This window comes from Phoxinus phoxinus, assembly GCF_949152265.1.
Source record: "Phoxinus phoxinus genome assembly, chromosome: 21".
Taxonomy (NCBI): domain Eukaryota; kingdom Metazoa; phylum Chordata; class Actinopteri; order Cypriniformes; family Leuciscidae; genus Phoxinus; species Phoxinus phoxinus.
This window is the reverse complement of record NC_136896.1, coordinates 11691374-11719351: the sequence shown is the minus strand read 5'-3', so window position 1 is coordinate 11719351 and position 27978 is coordinate 11691374. Positions and strand designations below refer to the sequence as shown.

General features: G+C 39.3%; 1 protein-coding gene across 1 annotated transcript in view; it reads right to left on the bottom strand.

Annotated features, from left to right (window-relative positions):
* The window catches only part of myo1d (myosin 1D), an 81331-nt gene that overhangs the window by 27803 nt on the left and 25550 nt on the right, over positions 1 to 27978 (bottom strand). The window contains exons 13-21 of the mRNA XM_079594930.1: positions 23780 to 23850; positions 22671 to 22745; positions 22441 to 22573; positions 20895 to 21061; positions 12549 to 12756; positions 3940 to 4163; positions 2689 to 2827; positions 2477 to 2581; positions 2242 to 2355 (exon numbers count right to left, since the gene is read on the bottom strand). Of these exons, the coding sequence (XP_079451056.1) occupies positions 2242 to 2355; positions 2477 to 2581; positions 2689 to 2827; positions 3940 to 4163; positions 12549 to 12756; positions 20895 to 21061; positions 22441 to 22573; positions 22671 to 22745; positions 23780 to 23850 (1236 nt within the window). The remainder of the gene's footprint in view (positions 1 to 2241; positions 2356 to 2476; positions 2582 to 2688; positions 2828 to 3939; positions 4164 to 12548; positions 12757 to 20894; positions 21062 to 22440; positions 22574 to 22670; positions 22746 to 23779; positions 23851 to 27978) is intronic.

Below are 27978 nucleotides of genomic sequence, written 5' to 3'. Positions count from 1 at the left end.
GGAGGAGCGTAGCTGAGTTGCAGAGTGGATTGTTTGGGGGGGGGGGGGGGGGGATTAACGTGGGGATTTTCTTTTTTGGGGGGATAATATCTCTGTAATGTTTTTTTTAGGACATTGTTCCAGCCCAACCATTTAATAATGCAATGAGTGTCTTTGATATCCTTTTGTCTTTGAGGTGTTAGCTGTCGCATAAATCATTTTATCAATTTCCCTGACCTGTGCGTTCTGTGACACTGGAGCAATAAATAAATGTGAGGGGCAGGAAAGGTTTAGCTGGGCAGTGACCTTTCCCTAATCAAGAGATGATAACTGCTCTTTTCCAGCATACAAAAATCAGATATTTACCCAGCCACATTAGGAAATGTATTATCCGACCCAATGAGCATATAGTCAAAGCAATAAAAAAAAACGCGGTATTTGTGTTGAATGAAGAACAAAAGAATAGTTAATTAAACGCTGTTGATAAATTTAATTATGTGTCACTTTTACAACTCGCTTCTCCCAGTACTATTGCTGAGTTAATTTAATACAATTAGCATATATATATGTATATTAGGGTGGAGCATATATATTAGCATATATATGTATATATAAGTCCGGATTTTGGCCGGACAGTCCGGATTTTAAGCCCCCTGTCCGGCGCAGCCTCAAGCCGGACACTCATTTGTCCTCCTTTTTGGAGTTGCGCTTAATCGGCCAAAAAAAAATCCGCTCTAGAATCTTTATTGGGACACAGCAGCATAGCGTCTAATGCCGTAAGATCTCTGGTCAAACAAATAATTGGCTGAAAACGGTGTCAAATAAATATCTGATATATCATTGGTTAAAAACATAAACAAGCCTCCACGTGCTGGCTACGTCATATCATAACGTTAACATGCCGAAACGTCAGACCTCATTTAATCCGGAATGGAAAAGAAAAAGCACGAATTTATTTCAATATGAAATGTGTATTTATTTTTCGCATTCATTATTTGTTTATTTATGCATTTCTGTTATTTCCAGAAGTCCAGAAATGTAACTTCAGGCACTGTGCACTTTGCAAGACAGGTTTCATCTCAGGGGTCAGTTTTGACCAGACACAATGTCTTGAATAAATACAATTACTGTGAACAAAACTTTTTTGCCTCTTGTTACACATAGGTCTACATTAAGATATATCGTAGATCAAATAGTCTGGTAATGAATAGAATAGAATAGGCTATTTCAGAATCACTGTATCGTGATACCATCGATATGGACAAAATTGTATTGTAGTTGCGAGTACACCAGAGTCCTATGCAATTATTCTTGCCTCACTGGCGCAAAGTGTCCTCCTTTTTGGTGTTATGGAAATGGCCACCCTAATGTATATATTTAAAAAATATTTTTTTTACTATTTTTCAATAGTTTGGGGTCAGTAAGATATATATTTAAAATAAATATAAATTTTATTCAGCAAAGGATGCATTACATTGATCAAAACTGACAGTAAATAATTTTTCAAACCAAAAATGATGTTTCAAATAAATGCTTTTGAACTTTCTATTCATCTAAAAGATGCATCACAGTTTCCACAAAAATTACACATTAAAAATGTATAAAAATATAAAAAATGTATCTATTTGTAATAATAATGATCAAATAAATGCAGCCTTTGGTGAGCATAATAAACTTTAGAACAGTAGTGTATATATGTTTAAAAATACAAATATCATTAAAGCTGATATGTTTACTGATACAATATATTTATTGATTCATTCAATAAAAATAAATAAATAGCTCAAGCACTCAAAGGTCTAACCCCATTTAAAACTAAGCCAGAGACAAAGGGCTTGCTTGACCTGAGCTGTATTTCAAGCACAACAGAGAATTCATTTAGTGTAAAGCTATGTTATGTAAACTGACCAGGACTGGAAAGACTAGATGTTGTACTAGTTTTAGCTCAAGATAAAACATTTTGGGTTTACAGATTAAAACAGACTTTATTAATCCTCGAAGTATATACCGGTAAACAAAATCCATTTTGATTTTAACTGTGAAGAAAATGACAGTACTACAATCTGAATAATCAATAAAAAAAATCTTGATTGCAATCATTCTTAAAATTCAGTTGTGACTTTTGATATTGAATAAGGTGATTATCATTCTCTTTAAACACCAAACTGTATTTAGCACTCTAAAATATGATTGGCAGCCGTAATATGCTGCTGTTTGAATGCAACCTATGATTACTAATGTAAGAATAAGGTAAATATTTACATTATAGAGTGGGATGCTCTTCATGGGCTTGTACTGCTTGACGGGGTCCATTTTGTAGAGGTGGCGATCGGTGATGAGCAATGCTCGGTCCTCTGCTTTATTGAAGCGATTGATCTGTTGAGATAATATTATTGCATAGGTTAACAACATACAAAGCAAACACCTGGGACTTGAGCAATGATACACATTAACTGTGAGTCAGAGAATTCTGAACCGATTAAAATCAAGGACATACTTTGCGGACATTGCAGGAGAAGAGGATTCTCATGAACTTATCTTTCCTCTGCAGATCACTGGACACCAGAGTAAAAGAAGATGCTGTCCCAGGACTGTCCCTTTTCTGAGAACAGAAAAAACTTGGTGTTAAACGTTCTATATTAATTGTATTATTATTTATTTTAAACCGTATGTTAATCTCAGATACATTGCATGATTTTAAACACTAACCAGGTAGTTGCCCTCCCAAGCTCTCTGCAGTCCTAGATCTGCTCTCTGCCCCTTCAGGCACTCTAATGTGGCCACTTTAGCCCTGACCTGCACCATCTCCTCTGGAGACAGGTTTTTAATGAGCGTCCAGGCCCACCATCTAAAATGATTTCAAATAAATATCATAAACACAAATCTATCACCTGCAACATACACCGTTATTGTTACTGTAGCCAAAAAAGTACATCTAAATATACTGAAACCACACTCAAAATGTTATATAAATTAAACCTGTAAATAAGCAGAATTTTTTCTGGTTTAAAAAAAAATGTGAACAAAGAAACATTATAGAGTAAAATTATTTTTAAAAAGTAAAACATGTAATTAAATGCTGCAGTTGCAAAAAAAAAAAAAAAATACTGCCAAATTTGTGTCAATTTCAGTTAGATTTTACACAAGTTATTATTCCGATATATTTTTATATAATTTTTTGGTAACACTTTACAGTAAGGTTCATTTATTAAACATTAGTTAATGTATTAACTAACATGAACTCACAATGAGCTATACACTTACAGTATTTATTAATATTTGTTCATGTTAGTTAATAGAAATAAAGCTGTTCATTGTTTGTTCATGTTAGTTCACAGTGCATTTACTAATGTTAACAAGATTTTAATAAAGTATTAGTAAATGTTGATATTAACATTAACAAAGATTACCAAATGCTGTATAAGTGCAGTTCATTATTAGTTAATGTTAACTACTGTAGTTAACTAATGAACCTTATTGTAAAGCGTTACCCAATTATTATTATTTTTTTATGCTGTAGGTGCACATACAGTCTGACTAAAAGTCTAAACACCAGGAATATTATTTTGACTTTCACGCCATTTTCTACATTGTTTTCAGGGTCAGAGCTGTGTTAAGGCTCTTGTGAACAGATCTCCAACAAGGCTTTGATCCAAAGATCAATATGTGCTTCAGGCTCAGCAGCCCTGTTGAACACAAGAGAGCCTTTCCATCCTTAAAGACCTAGGAAACACAAAAGTCTATAGCAAAAAAAAGACCATTTCCTTGTCCAACAATGATAAAGAGCTAAAAGCACTGAAGTGAGTCATATTACATTGTTATAATAACATTAGGCCAGACCGTGTTCCCCCGTCACACGGCTGGCGTTAATGCAGCAGAGCTGAAGCCATACATGACTACCCCATGAGTCACGCAGAGCACCAGTGAGCCTGTCCACTTCCTGTCCTCTGTAACTCTGACCTGTTGTAGATGTTCCTCAGCGCCTCCTCAAACTTCCGCAAGACCTTGGGCGGTGTGGGCCACTTCACATGTTTGCCATGATCCTTCATGCCGCGGACATTTTTGAAGCGCCGGTTGACCTCTCGGATGTACGACTTAACCTTGTATCGTCTGTACGCCCGGATGATGATAAGAGCAGCACGCATGCGGCGATAACGCCTTCTGGCCAGTGTTCCACGCCACACCTGAGTGAAAGAGTGAGATAAAAAGAGTGTGAGTGAAAGATCAAGATTAACATTGTAACCTAATGCAAATATCACAATATCAAAGATCAAACTTTTGGACTATCTCAAGGTAAATGCAAATAAAGACATGGCAAAAACAGACCTTTACTTAATCATCTTCTGTACACAATTTTTATCATTTTGAACATGGTCAAGTATTTCCGCTACCCCTCAGGTCTAAATATATCCATTTTTATCTTGTTTATTTGTGTATGAGAAACCCCTGGAAGAGATACAGTATATCATGGTGCCAAATATAACACATCAGCTCCAATGATACATATAATGTGATCTGTGGCACCCAAAGTGCATTTCCGAGGATGTAAGGCTGGTCTTAGACATGAATAATAGATGATAATGGACCTCTGGGGAGCTGTTTAAGTGGCTCAGTACTCAGAAAAAACCCCCACCATATGTTGAATCCACTTTACATTGACTCATTGAAGAAATGATAGGAGCCTTATGTCTGGCAAATTTGACATCATAAACATCAGAATATACTTAGGAAGATATAAATTCCAATGTCCTTTTCTATAATAATGTCTTAAAAATTGAGGATGCTGCTTTTTGGTGACCTGGACTGTCATTACAGATGCCTCAAGCTTGCATTATACGTATTCAGAGTAAAATTTTGTGTTAAATTAAATTAAATAAAAATCAGCGCTGTAGTGTGGGCGAGTTGCCCTACATGGTCTCTAGTCTTTGCCTGTGTGCTAGTACTGACCTCAAGGAAGAACTTGCTTTGAGTTCTGTGCTACTGTGACTGAACCCATTACGTAACTTAACTGTATGACTAATGCAGAGGAGTGCAAGAACAGCAGGACTGCACATTCATACTCAGCAAATCTGCTACCCTAGGTACCACATCACTAAATTGATGCGATGGACACTTGTCTCATTTCTAAACACATATCAATCAATCAGTCCGAAAGAAATGCAAGGCAATTCAGAGAATAACTTATTGATATTATTGATTAGGCATTAATTATGATGTATTACAGAGTACATAAAGGTAATTAGCTTTGCTAATTAGAGGTTGAAGGGTCCATTTCAAATATTGTACAATGCTGCATGTTGCCCAGATTTGGATTATGGGTTTAACACTCTTTTTTTAAACGCTTTGAAATTTGCTTTAACTACAATTTTGTTGTTTAGTGTATACGGAAATGAAGCTGATGATGATTTGCAATTTTAATGTCAAAAGGTATTTATATATTACATAAGGGAATAACTTATTGCATAACCAATTGTTTTTGTCAGACTTAAAGTCTGAAAAGATGTTTTTAGGCTTTTTCTGTTCAAGGGGAAGACAATTATTCTGAAATAAATATTGACAACAAGGCATGAACAGTAACTGCATCTAAATTTAAATCGTGTGTGTGTGTGTGTGTGTATATATATATATATATATATATATATACTGCATATATATTGTACTGTATACTGTATTACACACACATACAGTTGTAATCTAAATTATTCAACCCCCATTGCAAATCAGGTTTATTGGTGTCAATTTTGACAGACTTTCAGCTGTTTGTAATGAACAAATCCAACAAAAGTAATTGAAATAGCTTAACACAACAAATGTTTCAAGTGGTTTCCCCAAATTCAAATGATAATGCAAATTTAATGACTTAGTCTCAAAATTATACAAGCCCTTGGATAGACTCCCTCACAACAGCAAACATCTGCAAAACAATGTGTCGTCTCAAGCACACCTGATGCAACGAATCAAGGGCTTCATTAGTTACACCAGGTGTGCTTGAGCTAAAACAAATTAAATATTTGAACTGGCTAGGTTTGTTGAGTGTCGCGTTTGACTGCATGTTAGAAACATGGCTAAATAAAAAGAATGGTCCACAAGTTTAGAGAAGACATAAATCGCCCTTCACAACCAAGGAACAAGGTACAAACAAATAGACAATGTTGGAAGCATAGTTCGTAAGTTCACAATTAAAGGAACAGTGGTTACACTACCTGGACGGGGCAGAAAAAGGAAGCTATCAACAGATTTCTGAGAAGGCAGGTTCAGCTTGAGTGACTACAAAAGACCTGCAGCAAGACTTGGTGGCAACAGGCACTGAGGTTTCAGCTTGCACAGTAAGGTGCGTACTAAACGCATGCCAGAACTCAAAGACGTACACCACTACTGACCCAAAAGCACAAGAAAAGTGTTTAAAATCATATGAATAAGCAATGAATAAGTTTTGGGATTCTGTTCTGTGGAGCAAAACTGGAACTTTTCAGCCCTATGGATCAGCGGTATGTCTGGAGGAAGAAGAATGAAGCATATGCTGAAAAGAATACACTGTCTACAGTTAAGCATGGTGGGTTGATCGGTGATGCTCTGGGGCTGCTTTGCATTCTCTGGCACTGGAAACCTGTAGCTTGTGGAAGGCAAGATGGATTCATTTAAGTATAAGGAAATCCAAGGAGAAATCGCCATGCCGTCAGAGAGGAAACTGAAGCTTGGGTGTCATTGGACCTTCCAACAGGACAATGATCCCAAGCATACCTCAAATTCCACCAAACCAGTGGCCATCACAGTCACCTGACTTGAACTCCATAGAAAATCTAAACCCAAACCCAAGAATATTACTGAACTGAAGGCCATTGCTCATGAAGAATGGGTTAAGATTCCTCAGAAATGCTGCACGAAGCTGGTGTCTGGTTATACATCTCGTTTTCAGCAGGTCATAACAGCAAAAGGGTGTTCTATTAAGGCGAGACACGTCAGGCAAAAACATTGGGTCAATTTGGTCAATTTTGAGATTTTTGGATATTTGTCTTCAATAACATATCTTCTTTCAGACTTGTGCTGAAAAAAAGTCAGAAACAAACATTTAGGTCTTTATTTTTCTACACTTTGTCTGTTTGCATCTGTAGATTTCTCATAAATTCAACAAAAGTTGGCATTCTTAATCAACATGCTGCTCCGCGATCGCTGTCTGCACCCTGTCAACAAATGCACGCTGGAAAGCTCCCTCTCTCCTGTACAATGCTGTTGGATCCAAATATGGTAATTTCCTTTTTATCAGCAACTAATCGTGAAAGTAAAAGGGCTGAATGCGCAATCTTATTGGCCGATGATAAATCTTTAAAGCCTGTTTTCTCAAAATGACTTTTCTCTCATACTCCAAGTCCGAAATCTCCACTTCAGTAGCACCTATATACAAATTTCCAGTCTTTTACCTAGTTATATTATGAAGACAGAGGGATTTGTAAAATATTATTCCTACCTAATAATTAGATATTGCCTAATTTGCATATTTAAACATTAAATTAGTTTTTTTTTTTACATTTTTTTCTCATCTTAATGTAGGTAATCAACTGGAAAAGTTTTTATTTTTACCCTATTCACCTGTAGTGTCTCGCCTTAAGTACTAAAGATGCTTGCCATGAAGGGGTTGAATAATTGAGAAATTAAAAGTTGCATTTTCTGTTGAATTTGCAGAGCTATTTAAATGACTTGTGTTTGATTTGTTCTTTGCAAACAGCTGAAAGTCTGTAAATGTTGCCAATAAACATCTTGGAACACTTGATAATTAACGTTATGTTTATATTTACTCTATTATTAACACACACACACTCCCATCATATCAAATTAGCAAATAAATGTTTATGCTGCAGGGGAAAACAATTGACAAATATGCAAATATCCAATTTTACAAATATTCCTAACATAAAATCTACATAATTTGAATTGTAACCAATAGCAGAATAGTAGAATGTCTGTTCAATGAGCTGTTCAAATTGTGTTTAGAGAGAGAGAGAGAGAGAGAGAGAGAGAGAGAGAGAGAGAGAGAGAGAGAGAGAGAGAGAGAGAGAGAGAGAGAGAGAGAGAGAGAGAGAGAGAGAGAGAGAGAGAGAGAGAGAGAGAGAAAGAGAAAGAGAAAGAGAAAGAGAAAGAGAAAGAGAGAGAATGGTGGTAGTTGAAAGTGGGTAAATCGGGCTAATAACAAGACCTCAACTCAGCCCGCCCCCTCCAGTCAGCTTGTCTGATCAGCGTTTAACAAACCCAACACAATACCGCCTCTCCGCAGCAGATTTACCCACTCATCAAAACCAAACTGGACAAATAAGTCGTATATAACAAATAATTAATGCATAAATCTTTCAATCAAACCCATTGCTTAGCACTTTTTCTTTTTAACTTTCTTTTAAGGGCTGCCAAAAAAAAATATTAAAAAGAAAGAGTATGACAGGATAAGATCTATGTATTTTAATGGCTATAACTGCTGTGCAAACATCATCTTTATTGAGGTGAAATAAAAATTATATATAAATAAAAAGAGGCTGTTGAATCTCTCATCCTGCAGAAAGCAGGACAAAGAAAGTCTTGCAGAATCTATTCAGTTGTACCATCAGGTGTCAAAAGGCAATTACAGATGGCTGACAGAATGTGAGGTGACTTATCATTAATCAGAGAGGCAGGCAGGCAAATCCCACAATCCCTAAACACACACAATTTCACAGACTGGCAGGACAAAAATCACGGTCAGGGTATGCGACAGAGTTAAACGCATACACAAAAGATCCTAACCACAGACAATCCCACAAGACGGTGGGGGAGGAAAACGCGAAAGAGCCATTTTTATAAATCAATAACATGTGCTTGGCAAACCATTGACTTGGTGATGGAAGCCCCCATCTTCCCTGTGTCTTCTGGCAGATTGTTGGACAAGTGTCTGTGTGTGTGTGTCTCTCTCTCTGTCTGTCTGTCTGTCTGTCTGTCTGTCTGTCTGTCTGTCTGTCTGTCTGTCTGTCTGTCTGTGTGTGTGTGTGTGTGTGTGTGTGTGTGTGTGTGTGTGTGTGTGTGTGTGTGTGTGTGTGTGTGTGTGTGTGTGTGTGTGTGTGTGTGTGTGTGTGTGTGTGTGTGTGTGTTTGATGTTGGGGTACTGCCACTTTCTCAGCCTAATAACAGCAAGGCTCCTTTTTGCAGCTGTCACTGCGTTCATGTTTGTCTGCTGTAATATTTATTTAAAAAAAATTATATCTGAATAAAACGTGTGTGGTGCAAAACTAGGATACTGCTATACATTTACTAAGGTGTTCTCAGTGTTTTCAGCATGTTGTTATTTCGTAGCTAGGCTGTTTTGAGTGGTTGCTAGTTGGCTACATACTATATGAACTCAATACTTAATTGAATTATACTTACTGTAGTTAAGCTGTTCACATCCTAAGTACAAGAAATTATAGTGGCATCTGTACTTTAATCTAATCTATTCTCCAATATATTTCATAAAACATATTATTTCTTGTCATTTCGAAATTAATAAAAAAAAATAAAAAAAATCTAAATAAATTACTACCTGAAACAATGTTTTAGTGATGGTTGCCGTAGACATGGTTTGTCTATGAAAATCACTGAACATTTCTCACCTTGTCTTATCTCTAATCTTGTCTCTAAAGTGCTTGAATTAATGATTCAGTGACACACTCTCTGCCACCTACTGGCAAATGTAATGATGTAACCACCAGAAAGAGAGAAAAATCCCTACCACTAACAGTATAAAGAACAATAATAAACACAAATGTCAACCGACTCCTTGATAATGAAAATGGGGTTGAGGAAACAGTAAAGATATTTTGATAGATGAAAGACCTTGAGCTCATCTGAACTGGCTCTTTTCAAGGACAGAATGGTAAAGCACCTACATTAGATGCAGGACATTTCCACTTCCCACTTTGCCAGTGATGGCGTGTCCCCATTAACTGTCATCTCGTGAGCCATCAGGATGGGGAAATTGCAATCGTACATCACAGAACCAGGCAAACGTTTCACAAAAACCTACAGTGGTGTAAAATGTAAGTATAAGATGCTTAATGTTTTTTATAAACGGTGTTCATCTAGCACTGCAATCAGACACAGCAAAAGGAAGATGCAGCAGTAGAAAACATCAGAGCAAAAACAAACAATCTTAGAGGAGGCATAAGGGATTTATGGGGTAAAATATAGAAGATTTATACAGGGAGTCTGACATCTCTGTGCATTTAGTGTTTGTTTTCCTCAGCAAAGGCAATACAAATCCACATTGTATTGTCAAGTCTTAAATCTCTTCTATCATTTCAGAAATGAGTGATATGGGATTTAACTCAGTCCATAAAATAAACAGAGAGCTTCTCTCACAGCAGAAACCACAACTAACATGGCCGATGCTGTGGATGCTTGGGCTTGAACGAATGAAATATTAATTAAAGGAAGGAAATTCATGAATAATGCAGCCACTCAATGTTTGTGTTTTGTACAAGCTGATCCGATTTGCTTCAAATTGCCTCCATTCAAAGACAATTCTTTCTGATGAACCGAACAGAGGGTCGTACGGCGAGAGTCACGGGCATCTTGCCTCTGCCCAAAGGAGCTCGCTGGCAGAGCAGAGCATCCTGGGTATTTTCATCACCTACGGGAGAAGCGCTAAAGCATAACGGCTTAAAAATGGCAGTGGAGTGAGGGGGCGGAGAAAGGCAATGGCACAGAAAAATGGCAGGAGATCTGTGAAGCAGTGGTGGGGTGAGACAGACAGGAAATCTGGAGAAAGTGGGAGGTGAGGAATAACAGAGCATTGATTGGGGGATTGGGGGCTATTTTGGTTTACATCCTTAAAAAAGATGAAAGATAAATCCATCCCCATGTGCTACACACTGAGAAATGAGAGACAAAAGAGAGACCTCAAAAACCTACAAACAAGGAGATTCATACAGATGAGCAGTAGCATTTTCAAATTGGGTTCATTGGGAGCCTTTGGCACAAATGTTAAAACCGCTGGCAAAACCGGTAGACTTGGCACAACTCAGTCCAGTCTGCCATATGCTGATAAAGGGATTGTGTGTGAAAGAAAGATGATCCAAACCTAAAGACACACATGTGAACGGTTTCAGTTTTTAGGGCTAACTGTAAGTTGTTGTTTTTTTGTGCAAAATAACACATTAGCGCCTGTCACTCACTGGAGATAAACTCTGTTGGGACGTCTGGTTATTGCCTGGAGGTTTACAATATGATTAATACAGAGCCAACATTCCCCCAAAAACTGTTTTTCCTCCTTAGGGAACTCAAGATGAACCTGTTTCAGGATGACACCTCAAACTCAGCTCTGAATACATAAAAAAAGATCAAACAATCAATCCCCGATCCAGGCAGATCAAAGATTCAACACTTTAATATCTGCATCTGCTCATGAAAGTAGCAGTCTGGAGAGCCCACGAGAGCTTGAGTTTGATATTGAATCTAGGCGTGGCGAAAAACCATGTCAGTTTGTGTTTAAAAGCATCTTGAAAATGGGTATCCCCTGATAACATCTTCTGAAATAGAGAATCTTGCAACAGGGGGGAGTGGTAAAAAAACAACAACACTCAATGCACAGACAGGAGCTGACAAAATAGATGCTTTGGTTTTTTAGCTGTCAGTCACTGAAGACAGTAAAGTGAGAGTGGGGAATATACAGTAGCGTGCTAAGACACTCCAATCATTTTGTGTGACAGTGAAATGACACTGGCAGTCAATAAATCTGCCATTCAAAATATTTTCATTTTCCCGAGGAAAAATAAAAGTAGAAACATCCCTTTAAAAATACCAGAAAGCACTGTGTTTTGTGCATTTACACATACACAAGAAAATGCCCTGAGCCAAAGGGATTTACGTGCCATATTGTTTTATTGTTGCGTTGTTGTTTTGTCTGCTCTGGTGTGAGGTCTGCTGTTGAAAAGTAATGGTGTCGATGAATCACAGGAACTAATGGTGTGGATGTGGCACCTTGTTGTATCTGGAGCTGATTAAGTAAATGCGTGAGTGTGTGCCATAATGGAGTTTTGTCAAATTCCTGATTAGAATTAATTTTTGAAAACCAGCTGAATATCAAATGAAATACGATGAATGTATTTTATGAAAAACTGGCAACAAATCAGCACATTAGAATAATGTCTTAAAGGGATAGTCTTAAAGGGATACTGTCCCCCCCTCCCCCACTCCTTTTAAGGTCTTAAGATTTTATTATGACTCACAGGACAACGCATGAATGAGTCTTTCACTTTTTGGGAGGATATTCGAATATAAAACTATTTTTATTTAGTTGCCCAAAAAGTATATTTGGAGACATTTGGACAATTAAGTCAGACTGAAAATGTCTGAATGGTATTGCATTAGGTAATTAAATATCAAACCAAGTAGCATCTGCCAAAAGGTGATTTTACCATTGATATTGTGTTATATCATGCGAGGACATTCATACATCTTAAGTGTCCAAAAAAATTTTTTTTTAGAAGCCACTGAATATATTTATATAACTACACCCTAGTCATTTAAAATAAATTGAATTGAGCATAAGCTACACATAACATGTCTCGAACCTTCTGCAGAAAGAGGACGATCCTCTTCACCATGTCTGCTCTCTGCTCCTCCAGGCTGAAGATGGTTCGAGGAGTACGGATGAAAACTTTGGTCTTGCCGTAGGCCACGTCATGGTCGAATCCGCAGCCCTGTAGGAGACGTTTCACCGCCTCCTTATCGGACGGCAGGTCGTGATTGGGCCAGGTGAACTCGGAGATCATTTTGTACCTGAAAGGTGAAAAAGAAAAAGATAATGGGTAAAGGATAGAGAGCAACACTTGACAGTCTCATACGGTTTATATTATTCTCAGCATTTTAAACTTCTTTCAGTATTCTAAGATCATGCAGTTAATAATAATGACATAAAACATTTATTTATTAAATAGTTTTACATTTATTATAATTATTATAACCTCTCTTTAGCAGGAAAGAAATAGTTAAATATTTTATTACCAATAATTAAACTAAACAATTATTTTTTTCAATGTTCTTTTGAGGTAGGTAATTTCACTCGGCAGCTATTTTAGTCAAGCGAGCACAGCTCCTATTTCTTTGAATGGGGAAACATCAAATTCTGTTCACCAAGCTTACGATAAAATTCCATATTCAAAATAACCAATGAAATCTGTCAACATCCGTCTCATAATTTGTTTTTCCAAACACACGAATCATGATAAAAAAACAGCATTTTTCACAAGCACGGCATGCATCTCAGAACAATGACTGTTTCTCAGAACACTGACTAAAGGCAGCTGCAGTGAAGCAATGACTGTACCAATTGGCGATTGGGTCTTTTATTTAGAAGGCAGGACTATTTCCACCATATTGCTTTTTGAACTTTCTCCCATTCATAGTAATATAAATGCACCGTCTTTGTATATCTAAAGTCTTTGGTAATATTCTGTAGTTCTTTAGCCGGTTGGCTCGGCGGTATAAGGTTGCTTAGCAGCGAACAATAGCAACTTTCCGCATTAATATAGGCTTTAAGCACCGGTTGTCCAATCAGAATACAGAGTCTGAGCTATCAATTTTATTACAAGCATTATATAACACACAGTGAGTGTTTATTTAAGAGAGGTATGAGTCCGGGCCCTTATGATCAAATCCTCATTTGTCCAGTCTCGCATCTTAAGTAGTACATTATATTCCATGCACATCTGCAGCCTTGACAGAGACACAAATCACTCCTGTGAGTGCTGTTAACACTGCATTCTCAATTAGATGCAATTCAGTCTAACTTCCTCTTAGCGACAGACATTTTGTCAACTCAGGTGTTGAATCTCAAACTCATCAGAGTTGTGGCAAGTGTGTTTCAGGGTGTTTTTGGGGACTATTTTTTTTTAGCAATATACAGATGCCTCAGAAAGTATTTGCACACTACTGGGACATCAGAGAATGGGTTTTTTCTCAAGGATTCTGGTCCTTATATATCAAGAACTATTGTATATTCAGTGTCAAAGTACATTGTATGCTCTACTAACTCAAGGTGTCACGGCCTTGCCTGGCTCCTCCTCCTGCTTGTGCGCTGTGTCTGTCTCCCACAGGTGAATTGGGCGCAGGTGTTTGGAATCGCGCTAATCAGTTCCTGGTCTGGGCCTTTAAAGACGCTTCAGATGAGACCGGGGGAGAGAACCACCGCCGCTCCATTTCTCCCGCACCGTTTAGGATTTTTGTTTTTGTTTATTCATTACACCACATTACACTGATTGCTTACATTCTTATGTTTAAGCCAACTTCATTACTGACTGTATAACATTTATTCTGTTACCTTCTATTTATTTAATAAATTAAAGATATATATTTGTATATCACGATTCCGCGTGTGGTCTTTCCTTTACTCTGTTGCATGCTTTGAGCCAGGCATGTAACAGAATTGGGGATCTCGTCCGGGATTTTGAACCATCGATCGGTAAATATGCGTTTTCTTGCATTTCTCAATTGGGTTTGAGTGCAATAGTGTTTGTTGTTAAACGCACTTAGTTATATAGGCCGTTTTTGATTAACGTGTCTAATTTGTTGACTGTATTCGGATCCTTGGGTGATCCGGAGCAGTAAGTTGGATTGAGTATTTAACGCATGGTAAATTATTGGGAAAGACACACGCGGATCAGTTTAAGGTTTGTATTTTTTTTGTATTATATCGGTGCGGGAGAAAGGGATATAATTTGGTTAGTTTGTGCCTGGGGTTGTTTAAATACAGCCAGGTTAAATTTGAGTGGGTGCGGGCCTTCTCTGTGGTTGCGAGACAAAAAAAAAATAATATTTTTTTTTTTGTGTGTGTGTAGTCATTGGAGCTTTGCGAACCCTGAAAAGCTGTTAACGCTTGTTTGTTATTTTAGTTTTTTGTTTTTGTGCTATATCCTGGGCGGAGGACACAGTCGTGGATACCTGCTTTAACGGCATTTTGTCGGGGAAGTCAGGTGCCGCTGATATCGTGTGTTAAAAATCTCTGTTCTTGGGGTATGCATGAAGTGGATCGATGTGCGCAGGGCAGCTCCGGGTTTTTTTTGTTGTCTTGTAGCTGCAGTGGGGTAGCCGCACTTACATATTGATAAACGTGTTCATTTAAAACAATTTTGGTTTAGAGGTTAAAATAAAACGGCAGAGTTACTAAATGGATATTTTGGACAATTTTTTAGCTGCTCCATCAGATCAGGTTTTAGATACGTTGACTAAGGAGCAGTTGTGTGATGTTAGTGAACATTATAATTTTGACTTGGGCTTGAAAAAAAATGTGAAATTGGCGCAGATAAGGCAGACTGTTCGAACTAAATTGGCTGAAAGAAAAATTCTCCCATCAATGGATGAGTTGGAGCCTGAAGGTGCTTCAACGCCACTGGCAACATTGGGTGAATTTGACGGTAATATTGGCCTTACTTTTGAGCAACAAAAAGAATTGTTAGAAATGCAACAGAGAGAAAGAGAAGCTGAACGTAGAGAAAGAGAAGCTGAACGTAGAGAAAGAGAAGCTGAACGTAGAGAAAGAGAAGTTGAACGTGAGGCCGAACGTAGGGAGAGAGAAGCTGAACGTCAACTAGAGTATGATAAAATCAAAAGTGATCGAGAAATTGTTTTAGAACGCCTTAGGTTGATAGCAGAAGGAAAAATTACTGGTGATACTGGTGGCGATGTTCCGACTGGACCAGCGCGCACCCCTGATATTTCTAATATGGCCAGATTGCTACCAAGGTTTAATGAGAAAGATCCGGAAGTGTTCTTTTCACTGTTTGAAAGTGTGGCAGATGATCGTGGTTGGAGTGATCCTGAACGAACGTTGTTACTCCAGAGCGTTCTAGTTGGAAAAGCGCAGGAGGCGTTTATTGCTTTGTCGGTGCCTGAAAGAAAGATTTATAAAAGCGTGAAAGATGCTGTGCTTAAGGTATACGAGTTAGTTCCAGAAGCATATAGACTGCGTTTTCGTAATTGGAAGAAGGGAGAAAAGCAGACTTACACAGAGGTAGTAAGAGAGTTGAACTGTCATTTCAATCGTTGGTGTGCTGCAGTAGGCGTCTCTACCTTTGAAGAGTTGTGTAATTTGATTGTTTTAGAGCAATTTAGAAACATCCTCCCTGATCGAATCGCAGTATATATAAATGAGCGGAAGGTAAAAACAGCAGCAGACGCTGCAGTTTTATCTGATGAATATGTTTTAACGCACAGGCAAAATTTTAAAGAACATAATCCAGGAAAGGGCTACCGCGAGCAGCGCTTTGGACGTTTCAGTGAACGTTCGGGATTTTCTAATACCCCCACTAGTCAGTCTGTTGCCAAAGAACAGTCTCGTGGTAGGGCGGATCCGGATGCTTGTCATTACTGTTTAGAGAAGGGGCATTGGAAGAACGAATGTCCGGCCTTGAAAGCAAGAGGCCAGAGGAACAAATCTGGCGCGGCAAGACCTGTTGCCCTTGCCGTTTCTGGTGTGCGCACACAGTCTGAGTTCATCCACACAGAGATTAAGTCAAACCCTGAAGTGGGTGTGGCCTCCTCTAACTTGTCTGAAGACAGCCTTGTTGGGTCTAGCAAGTATAGCCGTTCTGATGTAATTGAAGCCGATGTCAATGATTACTCTCCTTTTATTACAGATGGTTTTGTATCATTGGTGGGCCGTTCTGAAAAAGTGCCAGTTAAAATTCTTAGAGATACGGGGGCCAGTGAATCTTTTCTTCTAGAGTCTGTTTTGCCTCTTTCTAGCGAGTCCAGCACTGGTAATGTTTTAGTGAGGGGAATTGGGTTGCAGGTTGTAACTGTCCCTCTGAATAGGATTGAGCTACAATCAGACCTGGTTCAGGGTGAGGTTGTCATTGCCGTGCGTCATACGTTGCCTGTAGATGGTGTACATCTCATCTTGGGTAATAACTTGGCTGGTGAGCGTGTTTGGCGTGATGTGCCGCCACCTGTGGTGGTTAAGAGTGTTCCGTCTATTCCATCAGGTGCTGATAGTAGCCTGCAGAGCTTACCTGAGGTGTTTACTGCTTGTGCAGTAACACGTGCCATGAACCGTGCCTCTGGAACGGAGGTTCTAGAGAAAAAGCGTAAGCCTGATTTACAGCCTATTGTGTTGCCAGAGTTGCCATCTTCTCTGTCATTTAGTGATTTTGTTGTAGCTCAGAAGGAGGACTCAACATTGAGTGAACTGTTTGCTGGGGTTTTGCCTGTTGAGGAGCGACATAGTGCAGCGAGGGGTGCGGAAGACGTATGACAGACTTATGAAGTACTTCTATTGGCCTTGCCTAAAGAAGGATGTGGCCTGCTTCATTAAGACCTGTCATACCTGTCAGTTAACTGGAAAGCCTAATCAGGTGATCAAGCCAGCTCCACTTTACCCTATTCCAGCCTTAGGTAACCCATTTGAGCATTTGCTAATCGACTGTGTTGGACCATTGCCTCCATCGAAGTCAGGGTGTGTTTATATTCTGACTGTGATGTGTCAGGCCACCCGTTACCCCGCTGCTTATGCGTTACGTACAATTTCTACCAAGTCAGTGGTGAAGGCTCTCTCTCAGTTTATCTCCATCTTTGGCATTCCGCAGATTATTCAGAGTGACAGAGGCTCTAATTTTACATCACGTATGTTTTCAGAAGTGCTTGAGCAGCTGCGTGTTAAGCATCAGCTTAGTAGCGCTTATCACCCCCAGAGCCAAGGTTCTCTGGAGCGTTTTCACCAGACGCTCAAGTCACTGCTTAGGGGCTACTGTGTTCAGCTCAGCAAAGACTGGGAGGAAGGGCTTCCATGGTTATTGCTGGCAGCACGTGAGGTAACACAGGAAAGTACAGGTTTCTCACCTAATGATCTGGTGTTCGGCCATAGAGTTCGTGGGCCTTTAGCGGTCCTGCAGGATAAGCTGAAGTGTCCTGAGAGTCCCACTAACTTGTTGGAGTATGTAAATGGCTTCCGTCGAAAATTGTTCTTAGCTTGTGAGATGGCTGTGGAAAATCTGACTAAGGCTCAGAAGAAAATGAAGAGTTGGTATGACCGCCGGGCTGAGCCGAGAGTGTTCAGTCCTGGAGATCAGGTTCTGGCGCTGTTGCCGATAGCCGGTTCCCCCTTTCTTGCTAAATACGCAGGTCCCTACACGGTTGTTCGTCAGGTGTCAGACCTGAACTATTTAGTTTCAACTCCTGACCGTAGGCGTAATACTCAACTCTGTCACATTAATCTTTTGAAACCTTATTACAGGAGGTCTCCGGTTTCTGGGGCAGCAGAGACTGGTGATCAGGTTAAGTCAGTTGCTTTGGCTGCAGTTGCTGGGATATCTAGCTTCTCTCCCCACATGGTAGCAGCGTGTGGTGATGAGGAGGTGGTTAGCCCAGACGACTGTGTGCTCCAGCCCCGGTTGAAGAACTCAGAGAAGCTGTCTGATTTGGACACACTACTTGGGCATTTGTCCAAGGAGAGGGCAGTAGCTGTTGAGTCGTTGATTTCTAACTTTCCTGCTTTGTTTTCAGACACACCGTCATGCACCCATTTGATCGAGCACGACATTGATGTGGGTGACACTGAGCCGATAAGGCAGAGGTTTTATCGGGTGTCACTCGAGAAACAGCAGCACCTAGAGGCAGAGGTGAAGTATCTCTTGAATAATGGTTTGGCAGAACCCTCTTATTCCAGTTGGGCTTCACCTTGCATTCTGGTTAGTAAACCTGATGGGACGTATAGATTTTGTACCGATTATCGGAAGCTAAATAACATCACAAAGCCAGATTCTTTTCCGCTCCCAAGGGTTGAAGACTGTGTTGACCGGGTAGGATCGGCCAGGTTCGTAAGTAAGTTTGACTTACTTAAAGGCTACTATCAGGTTCCTTTGACACCTCGGGCTCAGGAGGTTTCAGCCTTTATAACGCCATCTGGCCTATATTCGTACTCGGTGATGAGTTTTGGGTTACGAAATGCGCCTGCCACATTTCAGCGACTAATGAACCGCGTAGTCTCTGGTTTACAGGGCTGTGCGGTTTATTTGGACGATGTGGTCGTGTATAGTGACGGGTGGTCTGAACATCTTGAGCGTATCCAGGCTCTTTTTACACGGCTAGTTGAAGCTCGCCTCACTGTAAATCTCGCTAAGTGCGAGTTTGCCCAGGCGACAGTTGTTTATTTGGGGAAGGTGGTGGGACAAGGCCAGGTGAGGCCTGTGCACGCTAAGGTGGTGGCTATCGATAATTTCCCTGTTCCAGCTACCAAACCAGAGCTCAGACGCTTTTTAGGAATGGTGGGGTATTATCGTGGTTTTTGTGCTAACTTTTCCACTGTCGTTGCCCCATTGACCGACCTTTTGAAGGGCCGTGTTAAATTTGATTGGACTGCGATTTGTCAGGCCGCATTTGATAATGTGAAGTTGTTGTTAACATCTGCTCCTGTTTTAATGGCTCCCCGCATGGACCAGTCATTCCAGATGCAGGTCGATGCTAGCCACGTGGGTGCTGGGGCCATCCTCCTGCAGAGGGATGAGCAAGGCGTAGACCGGCCAGTGTGTTTCTTCTCAAAAAAGTTTAACCGCCACCAGTTAAATTACTCAACCATCGAGAAAGAAACCCTAGCTTTAATATGGGGATTACAACACTTTGATGTTTATTTAAGTGGGGGTGCTGTTCCGGTTACCATTTATTCTGATCACAACCCACTAACGTTCTTGTACTCTCTAAAGAGTCCAAGTCAGCGCCTCATGCGCTGGGTGTTATTTTTGCAGCCGTATAGCCTATTGATCCGGCACATTCGGGGAGTGGATAATATCATGGCTGATGCCTTGTCCCGTGCCCCGTGTGAGCCGGAGTGAGTCAGTGTCTGTCCTGTCTTTCTCTCTCTCTGGTATCTCTCATCTCTTTCTCTGCCTAGTCTCCTTAAAATTTGGCTTTCCAGGTACCGGGATTTGCTGGAGCCTTGGGTTCGAGGGAGAATAGTTGGAACTACTAGGGAGTGGAGGAAAGGGGGGGGGGGCTGCTGGACTCCAGTGACCATTTTGTATCTGCTTTGCGTGCTTGGGTGGAGTGTCCAAGCCATGACCCCTAGACAAAGTTGAGTATGTTTCTTTTTTTTTGTTTTTGTTTTTCAATGTTTGGGTGCTGGGGGAAGGGGTGTGTCATTTTTCCAGAGTCTCTCTTTTAGAGGCCTCTGTCGTAAGGGGGGGGGTGTCACGGCCTTGCCTGGCTCCTCCTCCTGCTTGTGCGCTGTGTCTGTCTCCCACAGGTGAATTGGGCGCAGGTGTTTGGAATCGCGCTAATCAGTTCCTGGTCTGGGCCTTTAAAGACGCTTCAGATGAGACCGGGGGAGAGAACCACCGCCGCTCCATTTCTCCCGCACCGTTTAGGATTTTTGTTTTTGTTTATTCATTACACCACATTACACTGATTGCTTACATTCTTATGTTTAAGCCAACTTCATTACTGACTGTATAACATTTATTCTGTTACCTTCTATTTATTTAATAAATCAAAGATATATATTTATATATCACGATTCCGCGTGTGGTCTTTCCTTTACTCTGTTGCATGCTTTGAGCCAGGCATGTAACAAAGGCTATTAAAAAAAAGTCTTCAGAATGAACACGGACTGCACGTCATTGTTACATAAACCCCTTCAGTTATCATGACGCTTGATGAATAAGGGACTCCGAAGGATGAAAGCTTTCACATTTTGCGTAAGATCTTCACAATCTGATTGATCAATCTGTAGTTTCAGATGTCAGTAGCAACCAAAGATGACACAGTCTCACACAAGCTGTCATAAGAGCAATGAGTTACTATACATGAGCTGAGACTGTACGCCAATGTGACATTATGCAAAGCATCAATTAAAAATACTATTTAAACAGAAGATAAACAAATGATGTAACGCTTTGAAATGGACACAAGAAAATGAGTAGGATGGTCACCTCTGAAGGAACCGTGGGTAGGTCTGTCGGTTAGCAAAACCAGCTCGTCGTACCCGGACGTTCTCCAGGAGGCCCAGATACTCCACTTGATGCTTGCAGCGTTCATGTTCAAACAGCAGCGGTGACTTCACATCATTTGGCTTCATGCAACGCACATAGTACGGCTCCTATATGAACAAACAGAGGGCTATGATGAGTAATTGCGCATCTACAGAGTGCAACACTTTTCAGCCAACTTGGTGCCGAAAGAGTTTTCCTCAAAGGGATTTTTAAAAAGTATTTGTTAGAGTTATAATCCATGAACCAAACCAAACAGCTATGAGGTGAAACACATATTAATATATTACATTTAAAGCAAAAAAAAAGAGAATGATACAAGACTGTGTACGTAATGCTTCAAAGAGAGAAATAACTACAATCCTATGAAATTGACAAATGAACTATTGATTAAAAGATGTTGATTATATAAACAATATGTTACATTTATTGCAAAATATACATATATGCAAATATTTAAGAATGCTTCAATGGAGTGGGGAGGTGCTAAAGAGTTGTTGTTTTTTTGGTGACAATCTGCTCGTCGCAATTGTGTGTATGGTGGAGATTTTTCTGCAAAATCATGGGTTATGTAGTTTCTCACCAGAAGACCCACTGTTAAAATTGATTATTTAAAAAAAATAAGTTGAAATAATGTGGGCTGGTGCCTTCAAAAGCATATACAGTACCATTGATTACCAACCTCGTAGCTCACAGTAGGTCTGTCTTTAAAGATTTGTAAGTTGTCATTAAAAATCACTTCCCCATGGAGAAAATGAATGTGAATTTTACTTCCAGAAGCTGACTGCTGCAACCACTCTATTAAATGGCGATTTTGAATTCTTGACTTTGATTGGCCATTCAAATGCATGATATACCGTTTTTCCAACTTCCTACATAGCTATACTGACATCATATCGTATGATATGTTGTCTATTTCTTCTCATATACAAAAAAAAATTGAACAAAAATAATTAATGTCCATACCCGCCAAATGCAGATAGATTTTAGCAGTGGCATGCAACGCAGTCACTACTACACTCACTTACACAAAACAATGTCAAAATGCCAGTCTTGGTGACTGTCAGTTATGTTTAAAGTGAACGTAAACCATTTAGAAAGAAAAAGCATGTGTAACAGTATAATGGATCCATGTGTTGGGTCTTAAAGTGACAGTAGGCTAATATACCCACTGCCTAATTATGAGGAAAAAAAAAAAATATATATATATGCCAGTTTTTCCCCATGGTATCAATGTCAGAATTGTGGCCAGTGAAAATGCTGAGTGGCTTGTAACTTTGGAAAACCACTAGCCACAGTGTCAAGGTCTGCTTATTTGGTAACATGTCGTGTAATAAGCAGGATAACATACATTAGTCTGTCATTATCGCAAAACAAACTCTTAAACCCATACATTATTTTACGATAATGACTGTCTGACTTTATGTTATTACTTCTATATTGTATGCATTGATCTTGGTCTACACAAAAATGCTTCAAACACACTCACCTTGCTGGCCAGGTTCTCCACCAGAGAGATCATGGAGTTTTTGAAGAGTGTTGCAGCAGTCAGGGGTCGTTTGGTGACCTCTGTGATGCTCAGCTTGCCCTCTGGCCACATGGCCTTTAGCACGGGATTTGAGCTGTAAAACAGAAGGAGAAGGACAGATGTAAGTCACAGACGTCATGCGACATCTGGCAGGTATGTAAATAAGGGACAAACTTTATGGTAATACTGACCTGTTGTAAAGTAACCTCTTGAAGTCCTGAAATAAGGTGTCCTTGTTCTTGTCAATGAAGCCCACAACAGAGTAACTGAAACAAAACACACAACCAACTAAAATGCACAAACATACAGTATATGAAGAGTTTGCACATGGCAAACTGCCTAAGACTTAAAGGTGAAGTGTGTAATTATTTTTTCAATGGCGACACAAAACAAATGTAAAAAATAATGATTGTTTATAAACAGGCTTTTTTGAACACTGCAATTAATCATGATGTTACCCAGTATTTACAGCATCAAATAACTAACTAAAACCAAACTTATTGAAAAAACTAACACTTGAACAAAAATTGAAGTGTAATTTGATTTATTTATTTTTAGTCTAGCTCGGATCCCATTGAATTACATGGAGAGAGAGAGGTTTATGAACTATATCGCAGCCGGCCACCAGGACGGGTGGGGCACACTTGCAACTGACACAGAGAAAGCTCTAGCTCAGGGGGGCCCAATCCTGCTTCTGGCGATGGACTGTCCTGCACAGTTCATCTCCAACCCTAATCAAACACACCTGCCTTTAATTTTCAAGTGATCCTGACGTGCTCTGAAGACCTTAATTGGTTGCTTCAGGTGTGTTTGATTAGGGTTGGAGATGAACTGTGCAGGAAAGTCCATCGCCAGGAGCAGGATTGGGCACCCCTGCTCTAGCTCCTTAATTGAGAATATATATATTTAGATTTCATTCCCCTACCCATTTCTCTCTTTTTCACACACAAAAGGAACCTGAGCATAAACAAGATGTTTCAACTTAGTGTTACATCACACTTACACCCACAGAACTTTAGCAAATAACTGACAGCCTGCAATCTGGCAAACCACTGAAGTGAGAATATGAAACTGCATTTACATTTGGAATAAACTTGTTTTGCGGACGGTGTTTACATCATTCGGATTGACTAATAAGTTTGCAAAATGTTTATTTACCAAACATATTCAAACCTATTCATGCCCAAGGGAAGGATTAGATATCTTTCCACTTAGTTAAGCCTTCTGTGGGTAACTAACAGTGATTGTTAATTATAACATTTAAGGGCTTATGGTCTCAAACAACAGAGAGTGCACTTACGCCACATCTCCAGCATAATGGCGAATGCGGAAGTCTCGGTCAAACTCCAGGTTTTTGTCTGTGGGGGAAAGCTGTGGAGAAAGAGATGTGAAATTAGGGTATTTTTTAAAACAGAAAGTAGACTTGCAAAACTTGGAAAGCAACTTAAACAAGCCTGCACAAAGTGCAGCAGTGTCAGAGAAAGAGCTAGGCAACTCAAAGGCTGGGAGGGGGAATCTAAGTAACTCTGCGCATATGAAAGATAGATGAGATGCGCTCTTCCATCCAGCATAAAACAGCAGAGCTGAAAATAGTTCAGTGAACCACTGTGAAAGATATGGTGCCCTTTTAACTACACAATTTAGTTATGAATGGCAAGTGTGCGTACTTAAATTACAAAAATTATATTTCTCTAAATTCTGATTTCATGAGCTGCATTCAAAAAAGAGAAAAATACACACCCGTGTCCAACGTGCTATAATCAGCCAAGGGTTATTTTTATTTCTATTTTACCTGCCAGGAAAATTGTTAATTCCAAATCATTTTTGTTGATCATTAGTGCCTTTTGTCTTATTACTGATGCCTGTCCAGTTACTTTTTACTAATTTGAGAAATGAGACATGTCAAACTTTACAGATATATTTGTTTTATATCCAAACTTTTTAAATTCTCCTCAATGATAAATGTAAAGTTTAAAAATATATATCAATACTAAAATAATTAGCTATTTATGTGCACAATCTTTTATAACGAAGAATAAATGTCCCTAATACCAAGCATTTGTTTTTCTAAAAAAAAAAGAATTGCAGCAATGATGTTTGCAGATTGCATGTAAATATGCAAGTATATACACACATAAGTGTGTTACATGTTTTCCATTTTGCACTGCAGCAACTGTGCATATACTCCATGTTCTAAGGCCCTGTTATCAGTGCCAGATCTCTGTCCTCCTTGAGGAGCCTCTGCATGCTGGATGAGGGCAGCTAGTGCAGTTATATAAGACTCAGTGTCATTCATAAAATACAGCAGTGACATCAAAGGCAAGCAGCCTCAGCTCTCATTAAGATACAGAATGCTGCTGATCCACTGTGTGAACAGAGACGCCCATTTCTGCGGATTAAAGCAGAACGGAACAATTACACTCAGTATCCCTCTAGCCACAATCCGTCGCATGCCCACATGCTGGATTAATTAAAGGATTGACTATCAGTAAGTTTTAGTGAGTTTTGTGTCACTGTCCCCATTGTAGTAGATGCCATGCATCTCTATTCTGTGCCGCGTGCCACTTTATGGGTCTCTGTTTAGTTTGTTTGTGGTGACTCACTCACTCAGCTTATTTCAAATGCAATACAGATAAAATGGCCCTCTAAGGGAATGGATGAGAAGCCACTATCTCTACCAGAAAGGACAAAACTGAATACTTCAGCCAAAGTGGAAGAGCAATCAGAATCAATTTGAATGGATGACTGGAACTGTGTTGGGAAAAAAACTAATTTACCCGTTTGAAATTGCAATAGAGATTCGTATTTGATGTGGGACATCTGAAGACTGCATTCCGGAAGAGTTTAAAGACTTTATGGGTAGTACCCAGACCCAGGCTCCAAACATACTCGCTGGGTCTCTTAAAAACATGAAGCTGAATAATATGAATTAACTAAATGCACTTATTATAGGGTTAGGATTATGTTTGTCTTAGGGTTAGTTCTGCATAATTTATAGTTATTGCTATAGTAACTGTAACGTGTAACAAGGACTCTGTAGAATAAAGTGTTACCCAAATATCTGCTCATTTTAAAAACCTGACGACGCAAGAAAACAGTTGGATAACCGGTTGGGCATGTAATAGTAAAAAATCACTTTGCCAGCAAAAACATTTGCTACATATTAAAGAAAAAGATGTTTGTAAACATTACGTTTCATTATTGCAAATGTGTGTTCGCATTTTCTATTTATCAAAATATTCTATGGTTTTATAATGGCAGGATAACATGATGTAATAAATGGTGCTATTTTAAACGTTCTACATAAACAATCCTGAAAGAAAGATGCATAACGTATTTCACAAAAACAAAAAATATATTAAGCAGCACAAAATCAGTATATTATAATTATTTCTGGATTGTGACAATGAAAACTGGAGTAATGATGCTGAAAATTCAGATTTGTCATTCGAGGGATAAAAAAACAATTATTTTAAATTGTAATAATATTTCACAATATTATTGTATTATTGTATTTTTGATCACATAAATACAAACTTGGTGAGCATAAGACACTTTTTTCAAAACATTTAAGACATCTTACTGGCCTCAATGATAGCTCATGAATCCTTAGGGATTGACTCAAACTCACATCATCAACATAAGAACCAGTTTGGGTCCACCTGCATAACCTCTAGATGACAGCTTTAAACTACATGCACTCCAATTCTACCCAGTCCAAATTTACAGTGTTTTTTTAAGTGTTTGATTGTACAGACAAACTTAATCCTGGATCCTGCTGGTCGCACAGATGCCTCCCGCCCTCCTACCCAAAAGCTCTATTCTCACCCCCCAGGACCACACCATCCTGTCTAACACCTGTGCTTCTCAATACAGAGTGCTGGTTAAGCCACCCATATGAACAGCAATGGCAATGGCACCTGCCAAAGCCAAAAATCTGCCATTCACACACACAGCCAACAGCAACCTGGTATCCAAATCACAGTGGAATCTAGACCACTAATGGTTTTTGGCACGGGCGAATTTTTTCATGTCACATGGAGAGCGGCACGAGCAGTAGTAAAAAAAAAAAAAAAAAAAAATCCTCTGTTCCGCGAAGCGGTTTTCTATTATCTATCATTTCAAATATTGGCAAATTGGTGCCCATAGATATATACATAAAGCATAGATATATAAAGCATAGATATATACACTAGATGTGGCCTTGGCTACGGCAGTTCATTGGAACGAATGCGTCAATAGAGCCGCCATCATGGAACAGGGGAGCCCCTCCTTTTTAATGCATCAGCGTCAATGTAGGCAAAGGTCTAACGGAAATAAAATCACCATAAATCGTCATGAATGCGATTTTCTAGTTTTTTTTATTCGTTCCAACAGTTTATCATTGAGTCCAGAGAAAGAAAACACTTTTTTTTTAAACATTCTTCCTAGTTCAGATTTCGTTCGTGTGAACATCCATAAGCAGCACAAAAGTCCGGCATCATCCATGAATTCGAAGTACAGGCGGAGATAGGGGCTTTACCTACTTCCTATGACAAGACCCCTGTTCCAAGATGGCGGCGGTTTTGACGCATGCTTAGAACCCCAAGGCGAGATCTAGTGTATATTCTATGGCTGAGAAGGTGCCGTGCACAGAAGCTATGTCAAGGGGGTCTCATGTCGCTGGCTACCAGTAGCTCGTGGCCTGATTGGAAGTAGGTAGCTCGCCAAGGGGCCTTTCACATATCGCGTCTTTTACACGCTCAAGTTCGTTATTTTATTTTTCCAGGGGCAGCAAGATGAAAAACTTTAAACTTTTCAGTATGGGGATGCACCCAAACACGTGGGTGTTTTTCTCTTCTCCGTAAATAAATCTTGTAGCAGAGCATCAGCAAGTGTTTTTCGGTGGTGGAAATCCATTAGCTACTAAAACTTTGTCGTTGTAGAGAGCGCAATTCATGGTTGCATAGCAACGACAGACGCCATGGGAAAATCGGACGAATTTTACTATTAATAATAAAAGATAAGCTAATGTGCATTGTAAATGTAAGTAATTAATATTTTTGACTCATTCTTTTTATAAACATGATTTAAAGGCTGAAATATGTGAGGTTTATCTTTTTATAAAATATTTTTTGTCAAAACTTTATTTGAACGTGTAGGCTACATGTTAGTAGATAACATAAAAGACAATCCTTTAAAATCTGACCATCATCTTTAATGTTATTATTTCAATGTTTATGTAAATAAACAGTGCATATTGATGCTAATTGTCAATGTTATTTGCTGGTTTTCGACATAAAACTTGGTGAATTGATTCATTGTGTAGTATTAGTACTTTTTGAACAAGATTCTGTGATAACCGTGATAATTTTTGTCACTATAATCATGAAATGAAATTTTCATGCCATTTCATCTCTAGTTAGGATAAACTAAAACCAACTATAATTATGGGTTTTTACAGTAGCGCTTGAAGGGGGTCTCGCCCAGGGTGTAATTCAATGTAGAACCGCAACTGAT